The sequence below is a fragment of the Apostichopus japonicus genome, chromosome 7 (assembly GCF_037975245.1).
Source record: "Apostichopus japonicus isolate 1M-3 chromosome 7, ASM3797524v1, whole genome shotgun sequence".
NCBI lineage: Eukaryota > Metazoa > Echinodermata > Holothuroidea > Aspidochirotida > Stichopodidae > Apostichopus > Apostichopus japonicus.
Genome location: NC_092567.1, coordinates 8,340,122 through 8,364,644, shown reverse-complemented (window position 1 = coordinate 8,364,644; position 24,523 = coordinate 8,340,122). Strand labels below are relative to the sequence as shown.

General features: G+C 37.2%; 1 protein-coding gene across 1 annotated transcript in view; it reads right to left on the bottom strand.

The window, feature by feature from the left end:
• Positions 1–19,596: 19,596 nt before the first annotated feature.
• The window catches only part of LOC139970184 (NLR family CARD domain-containing protein 4-like), a 43,795-nt gene continuing 38,868 nt past the window's right edge, over positions 19,597–24,523 (bottom strand). Inside the window, exon 5 of the mRNA XM_071975823.1 lies at positions 19,597–19,809. Coding sequence (XP_071831924.1) covers positions 19,597–19,809 — 213 coding nt within the window. The remainder of the gene's footprint in view (positions 19,810–24,523) is intronic.

Sequence of the window (24,523 nt, the reverse complement as noted above, 5' to 3'; positions counted from 1 at the left end):
ATGGCTATCGAATTCAAAGAAGGTACTCGAAGCTATTCCTGTAGAGCATAGAGCTAAAGAGATTAAAATAACTGATAGTGAGTGGCCATCAATCAAGGCTTTAGGGTTAACATGGCTAGCTGAGAGTGATATGTTTGTGTTCAAAGGCCCCGATAGAAGTTTGGAAAAGATGACAAAGAGAAACATATTGAGTCAGCTTGCAAGTCTCTTTGATCCGCTAGGTTTTTTGTCGCCTATCATCACTACTGGAAAAATTATGCTACAGGAAATCTGGTCCAGTGGAGTGCTGTGGGATGAGGAAATTCCTCAAGAGTTAGCATCAAAGGTTAAAGCTTGGGTCAGCGATTTGCAAAACCTTGACAAAGTAGTGGTGCCTAGATGTATTGAGTATGAGAGTGGTAAAACATCCATTCATGTATTCACTGATGCTAGTAAGGATGCATATGCTGCTGTAGCGTATGCACGAAGTGAGACAAATAGTGGTGTGACTGTTCGCCTCATTGCATCCAAGACAAAGGTGGCTCCTTTGAAAGCACTTAGCATTTCTAAATTAGAATTAATGGGTGCAATGTTGGGATTGAAGTTGGCTGGTTCAATCTCATCAGTATTGTGCTACAGATTAGAAGATGTTGTCTTTTGGGTAGACAGTCAAAATGTCCTCTATTGGATAAGAGGGAGGAGTAAGTTGTTTAAGCCGTTTGTTGCAAATAGAGTTGGGGAGATCCAACATTTGACAAACCCAGCACAGTGGCGTCATGTGCCGGGTAAAGATAATCCTGCGGATTTAGCTTCGCGGGGTACAACGGTTGTGAAGATGATAGAGCATGAAAAATGGTCGAGTGGGCCTGAGTTTCTTTATGGTGATCCGACATGTTGGCCAGTAAACACAGTGAACGATGTGGTTGGGTCTGACCAACGTAAAGTAGTGGTATCAATGATGAATAGGAAGGTGGTTGTACCAACATTTGACGAGTGGAAGTTAAACCCTTGTCGTTTCAGTAGTTGGGAAAGAATGCGTAGAGTTACGGCATATGTGTTTCGTTTCATCAACAATTGTCGTAGTAAGAGTGAAGATAGATCAAAGGGTAAAGTTTTGAAGCTGGATGAAATTCAAGATGCAGAGAACTATTTAGTGTGCGTCGCACAGGAGGACGCATTCAGTCGAGACATAGAAAATATTAAGAAGGGTGGTGCTGTAGGTTCAAACAGTGCCTTGAAATCCTTGTTGCCTAAGATAGATGACGATGGCTTGCTCAGGATGACTGGTCGGTTGAGTGTCGTTGAGACACTGCCATATGATGTGAGATTCCCCGTTATTCTCCCTCGCAAACATGCTCTGACACGTTTGATAGTTAGGAAATATCATACCGATGGTAATCACGTTCAGGGTACTAATTATATTCTGTCAAAGATAAGTGAAAAGTACTGGGTGGTACATGGTCGTGAAGAGATCAGGGAGTGCGAAACTAATTGTAACCAGTGTAAGTTGAGAAGCGTTAAGGGTGGTGAACAAGTAATGGCACCGTTACCAAAGAGAAGGGCGACTGTGACCTTAAGGGCGTTTTCTAAGGTTGCTGTTGATTATGCTGGACCTTTTCTCACTATCCAGGGAAGAGGTCGTGTGAGGACTAAGCGATATTTGTGTCTCTTCACTTGCTTAAGTACTAGAGCGGTACATTTAGAAATAGCCTATGGTCTTGATACAGATACGTTCTTAAATGCGTTCTATAGATTTGTGAGTCGAAGAGGTGAGCCTGAGGAAGTTTTCTCTGACAATGGAACTAATTTTGTGGGTGCGTCTCGGGAGCTAAAAGAGTTGTTCAGGTTGATTGACAAATCAAAGGTCCAAGAGGTGACAGCGGGTCAGATGAGGTGGCATTTCTTACCCCCATTGTCACCTCATTTTGGTGGTGCTCATGAAGCACTAATCAAGACAAGTAAGAGAGCTATTCAGGCAGTTCTAGGTGATGCAGACGTGACCGATGAAGAGCTTCATTCAGCCTTTGTTGGTGCCGAAGGTATAATTAACTCAAGACCATTGACGTATGTGTCAGCCTCTCCCAAAGACATGACCCCATTGACACCAAATCATTTCCTGCATGGGTCTATGGGTGGAACATTTGCATCAGAGGAAATTGTAGATGGCACAAAATATAGTCCAAGGAGGAGATGGCGCCGTGTGCAGGAGCTGATGCGCCATTTCTGGCAAAGATGGCTCAGGGAGTGGTTGCCTTCCTTGAATCGTCGAAAAAAGTGGCATAAGGAAAAAGTTGATTTGAAGGTCGATGACTTAGTTTTGGTAATGGAAAAAGATGTAGTTAGAGGTCAGTGGCCATTAGGAAGGATAAAGGAAGTGTTTCCTGGTCCAGATGGCCATATTAGAGTGGTAAAGATTAAGACCAGCAGGGGTGAGGTGATTAGAAATATCACAAAAGTGTGTCATTTGGAGTTGTGTGAGTAGAAGTATTTAAATTTAAGTGTTAGTAAGTTCTATTTTTAAATTTGAGTCATCTGTTGCTAATTATGTTTGGAGGTTTTGAAAAGAACATGTTTTGGAAAATCTTTCTTTTTTGTTACAGTGTATACATTGTTGGGATTATATTTGTTAGGCTAAGTAGCCTGATGTAGTTTGAGTGTAGGGTTGATTATAGAGCATTGGGTTCCTTTTTACTTTTTTTGTTCAGTCGGTTAACAGTTATGGTGATAGGTTTACCTGGGTTTCGACATTTGGTCGAAGAAGGGGAGAATGTTCTGAAGGATTTAAAGACGAGAATAGAGGGCGCTATGAGATATAAAAAAAGTTGTGATTAAGGGTCGAAGGTGAAGAAAAGGAAAGAAAACAAGTTGACAGATGGCGTTTGAATCCGTGAGATGATCGACAAATACAGTAGAGAGAATCAAAAAATCCTTGTTCAGATTGATTATTGTTTACGTAAGAACAGGTATTAAATAGAATTAATACGGGTATTAAATAGAATTAATACGGGCATTAAATAAAATTAATACGGGCATTAAATAGAATTAATACGGGTATTAAATAGACCAATCACACCAGCGAATTTTTCTACCACGTAAATAGAATTAATATGGGCATGAAATAGAATTAATACGCGCATTAAATAAAATTAATACGGGTATTAAATAGACCAATCACATCAGCGAATTTATTTACCACGCTCTGAGATATAGTGTTAATCCCCCAGCGTGAAAGCAGCGTAGTTGTAGCTAGCAAGCAAGGTACAACATACAACGCAATGGCACGCATGACAGACAAAGAACAATCTTTGCATGATTTTCGTCGAGAAGCGAACGATACTTGTAGGTTATTGACAAATGTTGACCCTGAATCCCAGTCTTTATCAGTTCGCAATGCTTTGAACCGTCTTGTTATTCTTCGAAGAACGTAAGTTGTAGGTTGGCGCGGCGATCAGATCAGATGAACAAGTGAGAATCCTGCTGGTGTGATTGGTCTAATTAATGCCCATATTAATTCTATTTAATGCGCGTATTAATTGTATTTAATGCGCGTATTAATTGTATTTAATACCCATATTAATTGTATTTAATACCCGTATTAATTCTATTTAATGCCCGTATTAATTATATTAATGCCCGTCTTAATTATATTTAATGCCCGTATTAATTATATTTAATACCCGTATTAATTATATTTAATGCCCGTATTAATTATATTTAATGTCCGTATTAATTATATTTAATGCCCGTATTAATTATATTTAATACCGGCATATGAAGCTGCATGGTGATTGGCTGAGAATTAATGCCGGTATTAAATAGAATTAATACCGGTAATAATTTTAATTCGTACGGACATTGAATCAGCAATTATTTCCCGTATGGCCTACCATAGTTAATCAACGGTCTAGCGTGCGTTTATGGCAAGCCATGTGGGACAAACACTGTATAATATATCCGCGTATTAATTGGAATTTATACGCGTATTAATTGGAATATATACGCGTATATATTATTAGCCAATCATATGGCTTAAATATATCCGCGTATTAATTCGAATATATACACGTATTAATTCGAATATATACACGTATTAAATAAAATACATATGGGGATTAAATCCAATATATGCACGGATTAATTAGAATATACACGAAAACACATTTCCGCTCTTGCTGTGTACATATACCAACGATAAATGTTTTGGCGGGCTCGCGAGATCGCTTCAAAAAGCGAAACTTTATACATGTACAACACATGTATATTTGAATTAATACGCGTATATATTCGAATTAATACGCGGATATATTATGCGGTGTTTGTCCCACGTACATGGCTTGCCATATGCGTTACTCACAGGATTAATGCACGATCGGGGGATAATGCAAGCGATGCACGAGGGCGGAGCCCGAGTGCATCCAGCGATAGCATTAACACCCGGAGTGCATTAATCATGTGAGTAACGCACGCTAGACCGTTGATTAACCCCGTTCATTCATACTCTACCATTTGTGTGGGGGAAAACTCATAAAACAAAACATTTTTGGTTACATATAACCAAAGATTTATTAAAGTGATGCCCCGTAATTTTACCGTGCGTTACTCACAGGATTAACCACGGTCAGCTGACCTGAATGGACCAATAGGATTTAGGAATCTTTACTAAGTATGAATGAATTATATTTAATACCGGCATATGAAGCTGCATGGTGATTGGCTGAGAATTAATGCCGGTATTAAATAGAATAAATACCGGTATTAATTTTAATTCGTACGGACATTAAATCAGCAATTATTTCCCGTATGGCCTAACATAAACGTTGGCCGTATCAGGAAAGCCCCGTGTGCGCGTGTGCGCTGCTTGGATGATATATGCACGTGTCGAAAAGACTCACTGCCTATCTGTCGATCGCTGTTCGTATTCTATATTGCAATAACCTGGTTCGGACGTTTCCCAAGGTTTTCCAAGCCTGCCGCTATGCCCGGAGTTAACTCGTTGAAACATGTTCAAATTGCAGGGCTAATCTGCGGTTACAATTTTAGCTCTACCTACTGTACGCATGCTTGAAGCAAGCCCGCGTTCGTGGGAACGGGGAATTACATGCACCGGACAAATACCCCCAGACAAAAACCCACGGACAATTACCCCCCCCCCCCCAAGTCAATAACTCCCCGGACGATTAACCACCCGACAATGACCCCACGTATAAATACCACCCGGACAACCCCCCCCCAGGACAACTACCACCCGGACAGATACCCCCCGAAAAATAACCCCCGAGGACAAAAGCCCCCCCCCCCCGGACAAATTCCCCACCCGGACAACTACGTCCACGGGCGAATACCTCCTAGACAAATTAACCCCAGGATAAACACCCCGGACGAATATCCCCTGGACATATGCCGATAACTATAGGGGACGGATGCAGCGACGGATACGCAGGTCTTTTTTAGAGTTTAGTTTCCCGCGGGCCTCAACATATACCCTGGTCTCTCGGGCAACTGCAAGCGCATATTTACAATTGGATCAGGGTGCCGGTTAAACCAGGGAGTTGTCATGGAAAAATCCTTGGTTAAACTGGCACCACTAGGGTCGTCGTGTGCCCTGGGACTTTCAAACTCCTCCCGACTTTTTAAAAAGATTCGAGTTTTCAATATATAAGCCTCCAAAACTCCTCCAAAACTCCAAAACTCCTGGATAGTGCTTGAAAACGGAACGAGCCCCGGACAAGATAGGTGGGGACGGCGGTTGAAGAAGCATAGCATGAGGGAGGGGGGGGGGTGGGGTGGGGCATCGGTCACTGATGGAAGTAACTAATAATTTACTATTAGTTCTAGTGACACTATTCTGTATTATTAATCTCCGAACAATTCCGGCTTATTGCGACTTACCATTTTTAAGTTTTCTTCTGAGTAATTTAACCTGATGATTTGTTATGTTATGTTATGTTAGTTTTTGTATAGCGCTTTATATGGCACTATCAAATTTGGTTATATCAGAATAATATTCGATATATCAGATTAAGAAAATTTGCTTTCATGGCCCTAATATAGGCTTTCGTACTACGGGGTTCACCAGCTAAAGGTCCGCTTGGTTCACGGACTCGGGCGGGGGGGGGGGGGGACATGGGCGTATTCAGGTTTAGAAAGGGTAGTAACCTGGGTGAGGTATATTTTCGCGGGTGGAGTTTTCCCAGAGGTAATTACCGGGGGTAACATATTGTCCTCGGGGTAATTGTCAAGGGGGTACATGTCCGGGGGTATTTGTCCTCTTGAGTGTATGTCCGAAGGGTAGTTGCCCCGGAGGTAGTTGTCCTCGGAGGTATTCGTCCTCGGGGGTTTTTGTCCGGGGGGGTGATTGGCAGGGGGTACTTGTCCCGGGGTATGAGTCCGAGGGGTATATGTCCGGAGGTATTTGTCCGGGAGATAGTTGTCCGGCAACTCTTACATGTAGGAGGAAGGTTAGTATCTATCATCGTGTTATTATGACATGCACAATTATAACATTGAACAATAACACTGTCCAAATTTCTAAGAAGTTTCAAGAAACCTACATTTAAATATATTATAGACATAAGTGTTGATGGAGAGAAAATACACTTAAAACTTACATGTAAACAACTATGAATGAAGATATCATGTCAATATAAATTATGTTTTGTGTCGTGGTTTGTCTTTCAGAACATCAATAAGGCCGTGACAAAACTACAACACGAACTAAACAGAAATATCAGCAGCAATTGTATACAATTACAATACTTGTTGAATTCGAATAGAACAGACCATTGTAACATCTCTTTGTTTCTGTTTGTTGACATTTTCTAGACTAGACTAGACGAGCCTAGACTATTGCAGCCGGTCTTACAAAGATATCATAATTGCAGTTCGCACTCTATTAGGCCTAAACAATCGGCCGTTTTACCGGTTCAGATCTACCTTTCTGCTATAACTAACTGCTAGTCCCTACTTTACGGTTATGATTCCGTAACAATACTGTTGACGATATGACCAATGTTCGTTTCCCATTAAACTCAAGAAACACGTATCTAGTTTGAATAACCACGATAATTATTTTTTTCATCAGAGACTACCATAGCCTGTAGCATAGCTACAGCCATGATAATTTACTTGCTCCAAGCGAAGGACGAAAACTTTCTCTTGAGCAATATTTTTATTTAATGAGTAAGAACATTCTAGGCCTGAGTCGGATACCCGACCGAACATTCGTGTACCCGAATCTAAAACACGAAAAACAGGTACCCGTTTTCTGTGGGGGGGGGGGGGGTGGGGTCTCGTAACTGCTACGCGAGTGCTTTCATTATTTCATATTTTTGATTAATCAAGACACGCGAATACGTAAGACTATTTTAATGAAATAACTTTCTTGTAGTGTATATGGCTGTTTTAATTGCTTACTAATTCTAGTTTTAGCCATTCGTAATGGTTCTTTTTCGTGTGTGGATAAAATCACAACACCGAAAACGAAAATATGATACCGGTGAAAACTACTCAAGATTGAAATCTGTAATCCATCGCAATACTATGTTACCTCTTCAAAACATAGCACATATCTTCCAAACGATTGCCGATTTCCAGGTAATTGAAAGTTGTAAACAAGGCTACGATTTTGTGTGTGTGTGTAAAAAAACGATGGCTAAGGCAAGATTTTTTCCCTTTGAATTAGTTTGGTGTTTGGCTAGTTTGTGGTCGAAGATAGCAGTAATAATGAAAGAATTCCATGGATATTTTAGTTCCAGCTAACTGCCTTAAAATTTGAGCGAATAAGCAGATGGTGAAGGCTAGATTTCCCCATTGACTTAGTGTGGTGTTAGGCAACCGTGTGGTCGAAGATAGCAGCAACAACGAAATTATTCGGTGAATATTTTAGTGCAAGCTAACTGCGACACAATTTAAGCGAATAAACAGATGGTTAGGCTAGATTTCAATGTTGACTCTTTGTGATTTTAGCCTACCATGTGGTCGGAGATTTGTGGGGATTTTACGCAAACATAGTTTGTCGAGTGCACGTGTCTTTGATGTCATCAAGCAGCTAGCTCTAGTAGTCCATAGCAAGTGCTTTCCTCTCATAGTTATAGCTACTGTATACGTTCGTGCTTGCGTAAATATTGGAATTCTCAAAATTGCTATATTTTTTCATTCATTTATAAATAGAAGGAAAAACTGGCAAGGAAATTTAAGGGATGTTAAGATGGATTATAGACGGGATAACAAACAAGAAAATCCAATGCTCTTTATACTAAACGTTTATTACAAATGCGATCGTTTAGCGATTAATCGCTACACGGTCACAGCCGTAATGTATGTTTAATGCAAGTTGACTCGGCAGAAATTAATTACGGGGAATCCCGTCTTGGCAACTTTTGACATGCAGGATTTGAAATCATATTGTGGGAATCTCGCAATCCCGCGGCTAATGCGAACCTTGGATTGTAGTAACAGAAACATTCGCAAGTAATTTTTGGCAAGGTGTTTTTTTTCATGTCCATTTGCATATTTATTATACATCAAAGGATGACAACTCAGTTGTTCATAACAACAGGAGTATCGCTTGAAAACGTATATTTCGGAGATGTTATGTAAGGTGGTATAGTGATCTGCCATTTATGTACACTTTACATTGTGTTTGACTAGTGACGTATATACCATTGCAGTAAGACGCACATGTACTGCAGCTCTGGGCGTAGGAACCGGGGGGCTGGGGGGGGGGGCGTCATCCCCCAGTGAAAAATATGGGGAGGGGGCGGAAGTATCGTTCCGCCCCCCCCCCCCGCTCCGCAAGTCAGAAAACCCCTTTTTCATTTCCAAATGAGAAAAAAATCTCATTTGAAGCACCAAATTGCATCTAAGGCCAGGTGAAAATGCAAAATTCTTTACAAAATGGAGTGGGTGTTGAAGTGTGCTATATTGCACCAAATTGCATCTGAGGCCACCTGGAAATGCAAAAAAATCCAAAGGGGAGGGGGACACCCCCTCCCCTTAGACCCCTCCCCCAGGCCGGCCATCAGTCTTCAGCCCCCACTCAAAAGTACCTTCCTACGCCACTGACTGTAGCTATTTAGTAAAATCACCCCACCCCCACCCCCATCCCCCCAAAAAAAGAGATACCATAACAACCAACGAGTAAATAGCACATGAGCAAGGAGCGCGGCGTGAAGTATTTATACCTGCCCTTCTGCACCCGACCACTTTCGCCTGTATTCGTTTTTTCTTAGTAACACATTCGTTTGGCTTTAACTCACTTCAACGACTACAATGAATCCTATAACGTCTTCATTTTTTTAGACGTATGTAAAGAAGATGGTGGACCATACAGTTGAAAACATTAAAAACACATTACTGATCTTTTCTTGTATTTAGGCGTTGACCGATGAATAAAACTACTTGAATTGTATCTGAATCCCTCTCTTAACTACTACTTGCAAGATTAGTGGTTACTCTAATATTTAATTTTTCTTAATGACAGTTTAGCATCTCACCGAAAACCAAACAAAAAATATTAAGTTAAAACTTCGACAGATAACACGCGTTAAATGGAATAAAGTATACATCGTTACCTCATTAATTATATAATATCGATGTAACACTATAACGAATCGATACACAAAATGTATATTGATGACTTCAAAATTAAACTAGTACTCATCTAATAAGCATAGAGCCTGTTTTATGAACATTTCGCTTTGTATGCAGATTTACAGACCAAAACTGTAAATTAGCTATTTTTCTTTGATAGTTTAATGTTATTAAAGGGTGTGATGCGAAGCCCCCGGAAGCTGCATAAGTTTTAGATGTTGTCAGGAAGAAGCTTAACCTCAACATTTTACAGAACGTTTCTGAGAGCTCAAGCGGGGTCGAGGGGCTTTCTCTGGAATATATTTCAAGCCCTGGTTGGTTCCACGAGGGGAAGCCCCCTGAAGTTTTGCCATTTGGTGATATCCCTTGTTCTCTCGTAGCGAGTTTAAAGCACTCAAACACAAAACAGATGTAATAAATAAATTATATTTATCTATAATGTATTCCAAGCAGGCTGGTGGGGTCCGCTGGACTTAAGCTGCACCCTTTGAAGATATTTTTCGTTCTCTTGAAGAAATTTTGAAACACACACATATATTTAGGAGAAGAACTCAATTTTCGGGGTATAGTAGTGTTAGGCACCAGTTGGGGGGGGGGTCAGGGGGCGTAGCTTATGAAAGCTGCTTCATTTTATTAGCCAAATATTATCCGATTCTGTTTTCTTTTCTTCGTTTTTGGATTATAACTCTTACTTTCGTAAGTGTATAAATGAAACAAAATAAAATATTGTTTCAAATTAACATATAGTTCTAAATGCTTTCCCACATATCATTACTCACATTTTATTTCTACTATTATTCTTTCTAAGCAAATCATGCATGAATGTTAATGTTCGCCAATACATGTAGATTGTACTCTTTTCCAGCGCCGATCAAGGGGGTGGTGGGGTGTCTCCCCACCACCCCCCACCACAACCGCACCACCACGCATTTCAAACTAACTTAAAATAATTAAAACACAATATTGCCGTTACACTTAGATATTGGACATAAGTCAAGTCATATAAGTCAATCTATGCCTAAGAAGATATCATTTGAAGTCTAAACTTTCCCTTTTTCTGGGGAAAACAACAGGTGTGGATGTGTTTATATGTGTGTTTAAATGTGTGTGTTTAGCGGGGGGGGGAGGGGGGTTTCCGAGGGGCACAAAATAACTCCAAAACCTTACACAATCATTGTCACTGTGTAATTTAGATGTCCAAAGTGTATGATACCACTACGTTTTGGAAGAGATTTAAATCATTGTTGGGATGGCTACTCACAAAACATCTAATAGATCTGTGATCTCGAAGGAGCGAAATGAAAGGAATATGACTTATCTCTTATATCAACCAAGATTAGCAATATTAAGTGTTGTTACATTTATATTATTCAGTTCGTTGTTTACTATCACACGGCTCTGTTCTGGGTGTCTCCTTCATATAAATGGTAATCATGTGTTGCTGATTCATTACTCTCTTGTATGTGAATTAACAACAATCAACAACTCAAAATAAATTCACATAGTTAGTAAAGCCTTTAATTAAATGTAAGAAATTTTAAGTGTTTCCATTATGACGTCATTTTGACATTACCTTTCACATGTCTTGATTTCAAGGATGTTGGAATGGATCCAACCGGAATAGTGTCTGGCATAGTGTAGCCATAACCAAACCTATGGAGAGAAGTAGAGTAATAATCGTGTAAGATGTAGAAGACGTAGAGGAATGTCCTCCTAGTAAGGTTTATTGTTTACTCAATTAATGAAGATAAACAAAGTAAACAACAAATAACAAGGTCATAAACCACATCTAATTGATCATTCTAATCAGAATTAATTCTAATCACAAGTCCTGTGTTTCAACGATCCAAGAAAAATAAATTAGAATGGATATAGTTTTGCAGATAATAATGATGATAGTTGGAACTGCTCTACGGTATGTAAGTTATATGCGGTTGGTAGTAACTGTGAAAAGAATAGCTGTCCACATGATCATAATTGGCTAAATTGTCTGTAATCTTAAATTATCAATTCATTTAAAGTTGATCAAACATGTAGAAATACAACATTGTACACAATAAACTAAGTAAACGGAGCAAATCCTTGTAACAACCGCTTGACATTTTCCGCTCGGATCACATGATTTATATTGTATGTTATTTTCGGTAAATTGATTGATAATATAGATCGTTTTCGTGAACCATTCTCACTTTTAAATGAGAACTTAAATGTCTGAGATTGTTAGAGTGCAGTGGTAAAATATAAAATCTAGAAATTATGAATCTTAACGCTGAAATTTGTTTCTTAACCTCAGACTAGTTTAAGATGCTACAAATTACATTTTTCAACGTAATTTCGGAATGACAAACCTGCACAATCTTGCACTAAAATGGAGGAGATATGGAAGGTAGAGGGATAGGAGGGTCGAGGACATAGCAACATTCTTTACTCGGCGCAACAATTTGTCATCTCGGGTTGAAGTTAAACACAAATTGTTACTATTATATGATATACCAACGTTATTTAAGTATTTATTCAATATCTACCTTCAATAATTTTACCACATTGCGCGCATTGTTTTTTGTCATTGATCTAAATCAAATTGTACAAAATTATAACATTTTTGTGGAGTTGATAATAATAACCTTAACCATTACACAATCGAATCTTCCTATTTAACTATGTTCTCAATGAAGAGGTGCATGTGTCTATAATATCCAACCCCCTTCATACCGAGGAGCTATTAAGACTTCCTGGTCATACTTTGTTAAGAATACACTAATGCCATCGTCGTTGAATCGCAAAAGAAAAGTTTTATTGGGAGGGGAAGTGGAACAAGTGACTTTGATTTTACGCAAGAAACCACTAGACTGTCAAATTATCTGAAACCCTCTCAAAATATATAATCTGTGCATTCCTTTCCACAGGTTCAAGTACCGTATTTGAATGTTTTTAGCAACAGTTGTCTTTATACCGGTTCTTTTGAACTGTATATTTTATCATTATTATTATTTTGAAGCCAAATAGCAATTTTTTAGACATGAAGGCACTTTTTACAAACACAAAACAACAAGAGGGCACTTGAGTTTATCGAGCATGAAATGAAATTATTTGGATTAACCGGTAACAGATAGTGCATAATATCCAATAAATTTGTTAAATTCTAGCTCAGTATCATCCTACCTTATACCTGAATTGCCCAGTTCTATGTAAAACACTACTCCGGACAATGGAAAGATAATATATAGGTTAAGTTCCTTGTATCTAATTAGCATAATTAACGCATAAATACTGCTACTTCTTATGTAAAACGTTTTCTTTACAATCGTTAGTTTTCTGTATCTATCCATTGACTGGTTAAACAGGCGCTTTCGAATATTTAATTAATGTTAAATATATACTGTCAGGGCTATAGCGGACACAACAACTCAATGTACACATGTAGGCAAAATACTGGATAAAATTGTTGAACTAATAATTTATATTGCTACAGCATTGAAAACTATTTATTAAAGGTTATATTTTAATAAAAGGGATCTCCCCGTTTAAACCCCTCCCAACGGACGCAAGTCATATTTGGAGCCCACACCCACCCCTCCTTTCCAAAAATAACCAGAATGCAAAATGCATTGAGATTTCGACTTCAATGCAGTAGACTTCTGCTTGTTAGTATAACCAGAACTAGCTGTTACAATAACACTATGGCATGATAACACAGGTCAGTCTACTGTACGTGGCTATACACACCTCCATCAAAAACAATAGGGGTCTTGTACTCAATGATATAAATACACACACCAAGTATTAGCGGTATCCACGATTTCCATCGTTACATATTATGTAAAAGGTTTTTCAGAGTTTGACCTCTGGTGACCTATAGGAGATTTGACCTCACATGCAATAGTATTCTTGTACTCAATATGGCAAATCCATATACCATGTATGAAAAGTATCAATGATTTCTACCATGAGAAATCATGTTGTGAAGGTTTTCAGACCTCCTCAAATACTTTTGAAAGTACTCGCTATTTGGCGACCGTGACTAAAAATCTAATCGCCAAATTCCACTCGCCAATACGACTGTGATTGTTGGTGAAGTCTCCAAAGTACAGATCTGCAACATCAATACTTTCTATGAACAAAGTTTAGGCAGTTAGGCAGATGCATGGTGCTACGTAATTGCGCATTAGAAGTCATGTTTCTTTGCAGTACGAAATTAAAACTTTATCCAGCAAAAGGAGGGGTTGAACAAAGTAAAACATGACGCAGAATCATAAATAAGCAGCTGGGACTACTGTAGTGTCTCAAACAATTAAAAATACAACATCTGTAAAAAATCCTACGAAGATATCTTGGCTTCTGTTACATTATAGGGCTCCTCTACTTTACTAGGCATATACTATACAGGAAATAGAGTCCTAAGCATATACAGACCTCACTGCTACTTTGAACCGCTGCTACATTAGAGCGGCGACTTCGTACAATTTCCCAATTAATTATCTGTCTTTTAGCTGCAGATTGATGCGCGAAAAATATCGCTATTACTCCATTTCACTGCTTAAATCAAAGCGATCTTTTACGCAATGATAATCTGAGGTTGTAAGAGCATCTCTCTTCAAAAATTCCCAGCAGTAACAACATCAAACTTGTCTACAAACTCCTTAAATCTGTGTTCTATACTTGCGAATAATGACTGATAGCCAGTAGGAAAATTGACTTAAGATATAATTAAGGAGATGTTTTGCCATCTTAAGTGTATTGGTATTCTGACTCGTATTCTTCACGTTGTTGTGTTAACGAACCCTAATCGACCCAACCGTTGCTGGCCTACACAACATAAAATTGATCACAGGCCTAGCCAGGTTCGTTCAAGTGATCCCATAATCATAAACGTTACGAAAGTCGAACGTTATTTTTAAGGCCTAGCTATGCTGAAACTGGTGGAAGAGACTACACAAATTGAGATCAAAAGCCGATCCAGATAAAAGCCCGTGAACTCACTGCAAAACTAAGACCATTTTACACAATTATTTCGCATTGAGATTGGTCATAGTAAAAAATCGAAGTAGACGAACTGTTAACTTTCATAAACGCTGCCTTGTCACAACGAAACTACATCCAACCTGAAATGAATAGGACGAAAACATCCAACAGAACCGCTGTATTACAAAATACACCTTTCTGCACGCAAAATAAGGCTTCCGAGCGGCACGTTGGAGCCAATGCAAATATGTTCGTATTTTCAGTTTTAGATTCTACGAATGAGGCGTAACGAGCACGTTATCTGACAGGCTGGTTGGTGGGAGATACGGTAGCTTATAAAACAAGGTTTCCAAAATTTGACCCCCGGTGACCCCAAATGACCTTTGATCTCCACAAAAACATAGGCTGTTGCTCCTCAATGTGTTCCTCCTATTCACGTAATATGAGATTGATCTAAGTTTACCTCCTTGAGATATCGTGTTTACAAGATTTTCAGTATTTGGCCCTTGTGACCCCAAATGACCTCCCCACAAAACAATTGGGTTCTTGTACTCAATGTGGTACCTATATACACCAACTTTTAGATTGGTCCAAGCTTCCCTACTTGAGATATCGTGTTAACAAGCTAGGCGTCACACACACGCACACACACGCACACACGTCCACTCCTCAGACAAAAGGTGTGTATAGTCAAGTCATCGTCCTTGGAGGTCCGATAATACAAACACACACACACACAGACATCAGACACACTATCTCCGTCTGCATGAATGCATACGTTACGATTATCATCGAAACCAAAATAAAGCGTTAATGCTTGAAGTCAGATTGATGAACAAGTGATGAACAAGTGAAGTGTTCAAACTTGCTTAAATTTACAGGTCAAACACTCTTCACCTTGGTTTTATTGATAAAATTTATCTATAAAACTATGTATCGCCGAGTTTGTCGTCCTGTATAATGTGTATTACGTCATGTGGCTGGGGTTAAAACAATGTGTAGTGTTGAGATAACTGAGCGTGTGTATACGAAATTTGTCTACAAAGTTGAGAGAAGATAGTGACTTACTTTAATTAGGTATGCACAATTCGGGTGCATGGTTCTTCAACAGTTCAAAACTTAGATCATGTCTTACGTAATCGTTGATTTATTGAGAGCAAACAGCATTGTTGAAAAATTGGCAACGCGTTATGTAAACGCTGAAACACCTAGCCCACCCGTCACGAAGTGTGCACAACGTTATCTTGCATTCTTATGCCTAGAGGTCAATGCGTAGAGTATTCATCTTTCTCTTCATGCGTTCTGAAAGCGTAGACTCGCGATATTTAGACACAATTACTTTACAAGTTTTCACTCTATTCGCTGCGATTTGACGGGAGGAAAACCCCGGATGTGCGACCGACGGAATTCAATAACCCAGAGAACTCTAATAACTGTATTTCCAGGAACATAACACCTCTCCTTCGGTTTCTTTTCTGTTTTATTTTCCTTTCTTTTTCTTTTTACTTGTCGTCCATGCATGTTACTATCACAATATACTTATGTTCTGTTTTAATCAGCATACCACCATGATTCATGTAAATCATCGCAAATTATGACGCAATGAATTAATTTCAAGAAGTGAATAACTGCTTCTTTTTTCCTTCTCAGCAACAAAACTAAATACACCGTGGCCATATTTAGGACCTGGGTATGACCCTGGCAGTTGTATAAGTGTTTGTTGTGATTGTGAACTTGTAGGTTCATTCATTGTGTACCGGGATAGAAATCTGTACTTCATTTTGCTAGCGTGTGTTATAACAATAATGTAAACCATTTGGAAGAAAGTTCTGAAGGCGATGATGACAGCCTATAAGCCTTTCTAAATTCGCTAAAAACAGTTAGGTTGCAAACTTGAAATCGATTTCTAGTTGTCGTTATCCATTGTCGTTATACATTTTAAACTTTGATGGAATAATGTAATCATTTTCGCCTGTTCTGTGTAGATAAAAAGAACTAGTGCAGTTTATAATTCGATATTTAAAGAGATAAAAGATCTCATCAAACGAATCTTAAAGGATCTCCTGTGCTTTGTTTTCTTGCTCGTGTAGTTGTTTGCTTGTTTATGTTTTATGGATGAGAAATGTTGTGAAATATATTAAATTAATAGATTTCTTGGTTAGTATGCCACTATATTACAGATTTGGCAAGGCGACATGAACCTTCGAATTACTTATTCCCTGCTAAACACGAACAATATTTCATCTCGCATATTCAGTACGATTTATTCTTAACAAAACTATTATTGGTTGTAATAGCAAACACTTTCAATGGATATTTGGTTATAAAAATGCCACTATAAACACCTGGTGCTTACACTTTTGATCATGAGTGTGTCGAAAACGTTTAACAGCCACTTGATATTATTTGATAAGAACAAAACAGTAGATATGGCTGTCTAACTTTAAAGAAATCGAAAAGTTAGATTTTCATATTATTTATTGGTTTATCAATTAAAGAGTAACCCTTTTCCCTGTTTTTCACAGCTTAATGAAAGACAAATTATATGGAGCATATTTTATTTGTTAGCTTTATACGTCCTAATGGGTTTATGAACATATCGTATAAACCTCAAAAGATTTTCAAGATGACGTTTAATCAACTTTACAGAAAAAAAATGTTCTCCATAAAACTAGGCAATTAAGAACCCCCAATGTTTGTAGTCACATATTAGATATGTGAGTTATATTAAGGGCTATTCAATTATGTGCTAATTAGGCAGACTTCCATAAACCAACGAGAAGTACATAAAGGGAAAAAACGAAGAAAGGGAAATAAAACAATCCTTCTATCGAATTAGGGAGAGGAGCAAGTGAGGGATGTATTAAACAACCAAGGAAATCAAGTTTACTCATTTAAAATATATAAACAAAGAATAATAATGAGAACACGTCGTAATATCACGGCATATGACATACAGTATCACTGGATGGCTGTTAGATATATACCTAACCCGTATTGAATAAAAAGATGCATTATTCCCAGCCACTGCTAGACACAGACTGACCTACTTATCGTCGGTTGCCATGGTTACGTTGTATGACAGTTACAACAGTCCAGGTGAACAATAGACGCGTGGCTCGTTTATCTTTCTATTCATTAGCTTCAACTACCTACTGTAAGGTCATCTATTGTTATGCTAATTAGGTATTTACGGGAGATCCAGGTGTGTCATCTCTACTGCTAACTTATTTTTCTTTAGAAATAAATTGTTTGAATCAATCGTCTGTGTAGAAAACTGTTGTTGAAGCAAAGTAGGCCTACTGTGTGTACTAAAACGGTGATGATGTTATCGGATAGAAACATGGAATGGATTTGAAGGGGCCAGGGCCATCTAAAAACGAGTATGTACGACGGGTAGGGAGAGGTGGTGTCAAAGGGAGAGTGGTGGCGGGTCCAGGTAAGGTGTCTGAAGGGGAGTGGGGCAGAGGGGCGAGACTAAACTTAACCAAGAGCACACTGGGATTGGGGTAAGGTAATTAGTCTAGAATAAACATGTGTTATATATTTTTATAGCAAGACCAAAATGTATTATTTCCAGTGATATTTTTCCGGCGGTTAGTTATTCCTGGAATGGCGGTGGTTCACTTATAACATATGTAAAGCAGCTTTCTTTTCTTATTTATTTCATTTATGTAACTACTAAATAGTTTTCTCTTTTCTTTCGAGATTTGGGTGAGGCGCGGTAGAGAAAGGGGGAAGGGGGGGGGGGGGGGGCGGGTGCGAATTATTTTTTTAGTAACACGTCAGATGTAAGTTGAAGTTGTCACTGATTATTTTGTGAATGGTGAGGACGGAAAGGAGAAAATTTTACGAGGTTTGATATGTAAGACCAAACAGGGCAAGATGAGGAATGAGAGGAGGGGTTGGTTAGGGGTGTGGGGGGGGGTCTGGGAGGATTAATTAACACTGCATTGTAAAGGACGACCTAAGGACGTCATGATCGAATCAAGTATGAAGTAACATTAATACGAGGAATATTAAATTATTAAACAGTTTTTGTTTAAAGTTATGAATTATACAAAGCTGAAAGCTCTTGGTTAAATTTTTAATTATTGTTCATAATTATGTTAAAATATAAGCATGAATATTAATTTAACTTATTTTGTATAACATTGTATTTCAAACTATAGAGAAGAAATTGATGTAGTTTTAAATTGATTAAATTTGAACCTCTGGAAGTTATAAGATACAGATTTGCCTTTAATTATATTTATTGCAATAATGTTTTTTTTAACTATATAGTTAACTCAATTTCAATTATTTATTTCCTTCTAGTTAATTTTTATTTTGTTTCAATTTGTTAACTTATTTTGCGTAACTGTTTTTTAAATTTCGACAACTAAAACTGTTTTATTGGTTGCTTCATTTGTATACATTACAGCTTTGCTAGAGTGTCATAATCTGATCAGAATTATGAGTAGTTTATAACAACAAAGTTAAAAGTTATTGTTATTTTCATCGCAATTATTTTACTACTTTAATATTAATAACGGTTTTCAATCTCTTTTGTTTCTTAAATTAATTGTACATAATTGAAAATCAACTATTTCGGGGGTTTCAGTCAAAATTAACAGTTATTCTTTATAAAACTTTACTTTATAATATTAATTTCACTCGCTAGAATTATTAAAATCCAATTTCTTTGTCTATATCTCTTATTTTATCCGAATAAATATTCCTGTAATTCTAAAACCTATTTAGTTAAATGTTAACATTAACATAAACAAAGAACATTTAAACAACCGACACCCACCCCTACCCCTCTATTACCAACACCCTCTTAAAATATTCCCTATTAATCCATTATATTTTGTTTTATTTGTCATAATATTCTACAGAATTCCTTTAACGATGACCTAATTATTTAAAAAAATTCAACTAAACTAAATAAATCCAATCCTTGACATTAAAATACAACAGACTTTATATTCTTTATTGTTAGTTTAATATCGACAACTTTTATTAATTAAATTAATTCCCTGTTTAACTGTTATGATGATTCTAACATCTACACCGGAATACTTACGTCAGCTCCTTCAAGCTTGTACACTGTGAGGAGTAAGACAAGATGGCCGCAAACTCTTCATTAGTTAGTCTCCTGTTGCTGTCATAGATATTCAGCTCCTGGAGAGAACTCAGGATAGAGAGAGAGAGACCAGACTCAAGGATAAGGTTCAGACCAGACTCATCAACTCTAGGAGAGCAGAGGCCTAGATACACACAGGAGATAGGAATCTAGAATGAAAGAATAGAGTTACTGATAATAGAGTAGATAGAGATAAATAGATTGGATTTGGTTAGGATTAAAATAATTATTATGATATTATAAATAATAAAAATAACGAAATGAAAATAAAGGAAAGTAAAGTGATAAACAAAGACATTTAGGTCGTGTTTATTTGTAATAAGAAATAAATTGATGGAACGGAAATATGGGATTGATTTTAAGGGGAGACAAATATAAACAGGAATAATTAGATTAGATTAGAGAAAAATAAAGTGGTAATGTAGGATTAAAGGGTTAGTTTTATTGTTTTGAAATTAAATTATTCATAAAAGTTTTTATAGCTAGTAAGGTTTAATAAAATAGGAAAGGGAGGCTACATATTTTTATTTATTAGTTAATAGGAAACAAATGTCAATAACGGGTTGAGAATTTTATAAGGATTGGGTAAATAATAATTGAGATTATCTATCTTTTGAAGAAAAATATTGATCAAATTTATTTGTATTTTTATTTAGAACTTTCAGAAGGAAAATGTAATTTAATGTTATAGGAATCATGAAAAGGAAACTTCTACTCTAACTAATACCAGGTTTTTTTTAAATAAGTTTAAGGAGATTTGGAGGAATTAAATTTAAATCAATAGGTTGTTTCTTATAATAAAATGCAATTTAGAGAAGCAGACGTACGGTAGATCAAATTCAAGTTTCAAGAGAGAAGGTTGACGAGGCTTAAACTCAAATTTAATTATACAAATTATGTAATTGTTGATCCAAATCCGACTATTCTGCTTAAATAATAATTATTTCTAATACGATTTGTATAAATGATGATGTCCATCGGTGTTTTGTTATTAAATTCATTCCTAAGTTACGGTTTGAGTGTGACATAACTTCTAGTGGATTTTTATCTCGAAATGTAGCTTTGTTCTTTGTATTTGTAGTGTGTTTGTAGATACAGTAAATAACTGGGTAATGCTTATGATCTTAACTTTCTTAACTTTATCGTTTCTTCCAATTAAATAGTACCATTCGCTTTTTACATTTTTTAACGAATAATATTGTTATCTGAAAACACTTCATATCCTTGAGGGTTTAATTATACTAATTAATTATTACTTTTAAGTTTAATCGGGTTGATTGGGTCTTCATTGAAATATATTATGTTACTATGGAGTTCATCGGGTGTGAACAGTTAGCGGAACATTTAATGTTAGAGCTACGGCTCTGGCGAACTTCTGCTATTGAGTGTTGCAGCAGGGTAAAATAAGTGGCGCACTTTCAATTTCAAAACCATTTTACTTTTTAAATATCATGTGGCCATAAGTCTGTTGGCTTGGAAATGACGTACAGTTTTTATAATTAAGTGGGCAAAATTAAGGCAAACCAGCTGTGAGTAGAACACCACGATCTAGTTGCTGCTGGAAAGACATGGACGAGAGATTTCTTTTTAATAACTATGTATTTCATTTACTTATTATAAGACTTAAATTGGAAAGCCCTTTTATAGAGGCTCAAAGCTCTAGGCCCTATACAGTATTTAACAAAGCTATAATTCACATAAAGTGTCAGGTATATTGACAAGAGTATGGTCTTTCAACTAATAATCAGTTATTAAATAACATTATTTCAGTTAGCCTGCTCGGTAAAAAGCTGCAGGTTTCTCACACAAGTGGCTCAAACGTCCGACCTGGTAGATTTAATAAGTTAGGTGATTACAATAATAATTGTGGAATGTTATAGATTGACTTGTATTCACGCCTATGTTATGTACGATTAAAACTGAGTTGAACCATTTTCTGTGATTTAAAATTTTTGAAGGGATCACAAAGTTTCTACAGTTTGTCTATGGATGCTTTTTGTTAGCTAGAATGAAGTAATTGTTTTCGAAGTAAAGGATAGGAATCAGCTCACCTAGAATGTTAATCGTTGGTCTTATCTTCGCTTAATTTTAGATCCCTAAAGAAAAATCAGTGTCTCGATTGTATATTATTCAATTCCTTTAGAGTTAAAATATGTTTTAACTTGGACTTTTCTGATATTCAGTCAACAACTAGGCTAAGATCTCTATTATTTATAAGTCAGATTTGCTAAGCATGTCCTCTCGTTAAAAGTATAATTCTAGTTTTTCGCAGGTGATGTGTGAGATTTCTAACATACTGTAGCCTAACTTTATTACTACTCTAGCCTATAGCCTAAGTTTGGCCTGGCCTTTTGTACACATCCTAGCCTATAGCCTCTATACCATACCGTCAAATCATCTCTCTGATCAATGATCACTGTATTAACTATATTAACAGTGGTTCCTCTCCGTTAAATATTCCATCTTAATAACCACGCAACAAGTCAATGGTAACAAACAACTGCCACGAATATAATACGTACTCTGCAGCTCCACTAATGTAACACTAACACATTCGTTGTCAGTGAGAGATACTAGAGGTGAACAGGTATTCAATAGCATATACAGGTGTTTTCCAGCTGTTCGCGGGTGATGTTTGAAATTTGTAACAGACATTTTGGCGCCAATAGAAATATATGTACGAGAGACGTAACGTTATACATACCCGGTGAAAACAGACAGTTTATAAACTGACGTCGATTGGGTATGTATTAAGGAAGGGGTCGAGGAAGTATGTAATACAACACAACCTATATCAAGTAGATCAAGCTATCATTGACATTTCTCCCTAAGCGGTAGGGTGTTAGTCCCCGTGCACCCCCCCCCCCGCACCACCGGTTAAAATTTGGGCAAAAAAGCATTTTATGTACTCATTCACCCACCTTATTACCTGCGAGTGGATGCATAATCATACAATTAACACAACAGTTTGAATACCGTCTGTTTCAAATGATTTGAAGGAGTACATGTTTAATGAATATTAAAACCTACATGGAATAACATAAATTGAACACCCTTGTTCAGTCATACACATCTTGCAGACACATCGTGCAGACAAAACGTGTCTGTGTCAAGTTAAATTTTTGTTTTTACAAATAATCACTTGATCATCATGAAATTATTGGAATAAATGTAACTACACCACTATTTTTCATCCCTCTCCACCCAACCACCATTGTAATTAATTCCACTCCATGTCAGTGCTGGATTATGCAGCTAAATCTTTGCACCAGCAAAGAGAGTGTAAGGCAATCAAACGATGTTTTGTCTTTCACGTACCTCGTAATTGCTCAAATCAAAATACTATGTCGACATTTCACCAATAATTGTAATAGTCAATTCATGTAGCCCCCTTTTCTCTCTTTTTACTTATTACCACCATCCTCATCAAGAAAAGTTTATTTTTTGAGATAAAATAGTTGAAATTTGTATAAGAAAGAAATCTTGATTTCGAGAAAATGCAATGGCAATTTCGAGAGAATCGTACAAGTTTGAGATAAAACGCTAATATTTTTAGTTGAGAAGTCAACATTTTATAGTTTCAATTTAAAACAAAACGAAATCGACATGTTACATGAAGGGAATTAAACAGGTCGAAATCAATCGAAGAGGTTTTAAATTTTAGAAAAATTAGTTTGATGTTGAGAATTTCGGTTATATTACAGATTGCAATTTTAAGACAAATTTGATTTTCAAGAAAAGGGTTTCAATTTTGAAAAAGGGTTGAAATTCCCAGAAATATTCAAAACTTTGCAAAAAAATAATTAAAATTTTGATATGCAAATTTTGAAATTTTTCAGTGTTCCATGTGGCTCACAATAATTACAAAATATGTATTGTTTGCTTAATTACGATGCCTCCCGACCACTTCCCCAACCCATTCATTTTTTGATCCCTTCCTACGCCAATCAAGTGATTTGTCACATGTCTACATAGATATGGGGAAGCATGTGAACATTAAGGAGGAGGTACATCTTGTGGCTAATTTGTGTATATTTCTGATTAAGTGCATAAGCGATAACTTTGCCTCTCCAATCCTGAAAACGGATCGACTCTCCTGTACGGTCTAGTACCCTGTAACGTGGGTTCACATTCAAAAATTCACCCGATCAATTTAGGAAGGGGAATGAACATTTATGGTCAGACTATAGGTGGCGAAAGTTTTGATGGTGTTGCTGTGGAGTCGTTGAATGCAATTCCATGTATGGGATTGTTGGTCCTCCGATTGAAACAATTCTGGGGCGTAGTTAGACTATAATATCTGTCTAAATTTAAGGTTGTGCTAAAACATACTAGTGTGAAGTTTAAAAACTGAACTGACCGCGATGTTAAAATCACTATTGTATAATTACATACAAAATCAGAAAATATAGTCTTGCCCGTCCAGTTATTCCGTAAATTACTATTGGATGGGCATGTTGCCCAACCATTTATTATTCCTATATACAATGATGCCTTACAAAGAGGTACACATTATAGCATGTTACCTACATGTAGCCATGCATCACATTTTATTAGCAGATGTATATATATATGTTATCTACTACTTGAAATCGGTTCGCAGGACTAGGGGAACGGGACCCCTTCTCGACCCCCATATTTAGTATAGGATTTCAAGGGGGGGGGGGGATCTCCCAACTGACACTGCTATGGAAATGCCAGAGTTGTTGGCTTGTTGAAGGCAAATCTCAGTAGCCCCGTCCCCTGAAATTGTTTTGAAAATTTATGTTAATTGGTGCACTCCGAGGCATAATTAGACAACCAGCTTGGCTCCAGACACCATGCAGTTTTGCCTATGAATATGTTTTTGTTAAGTCGGGGGGG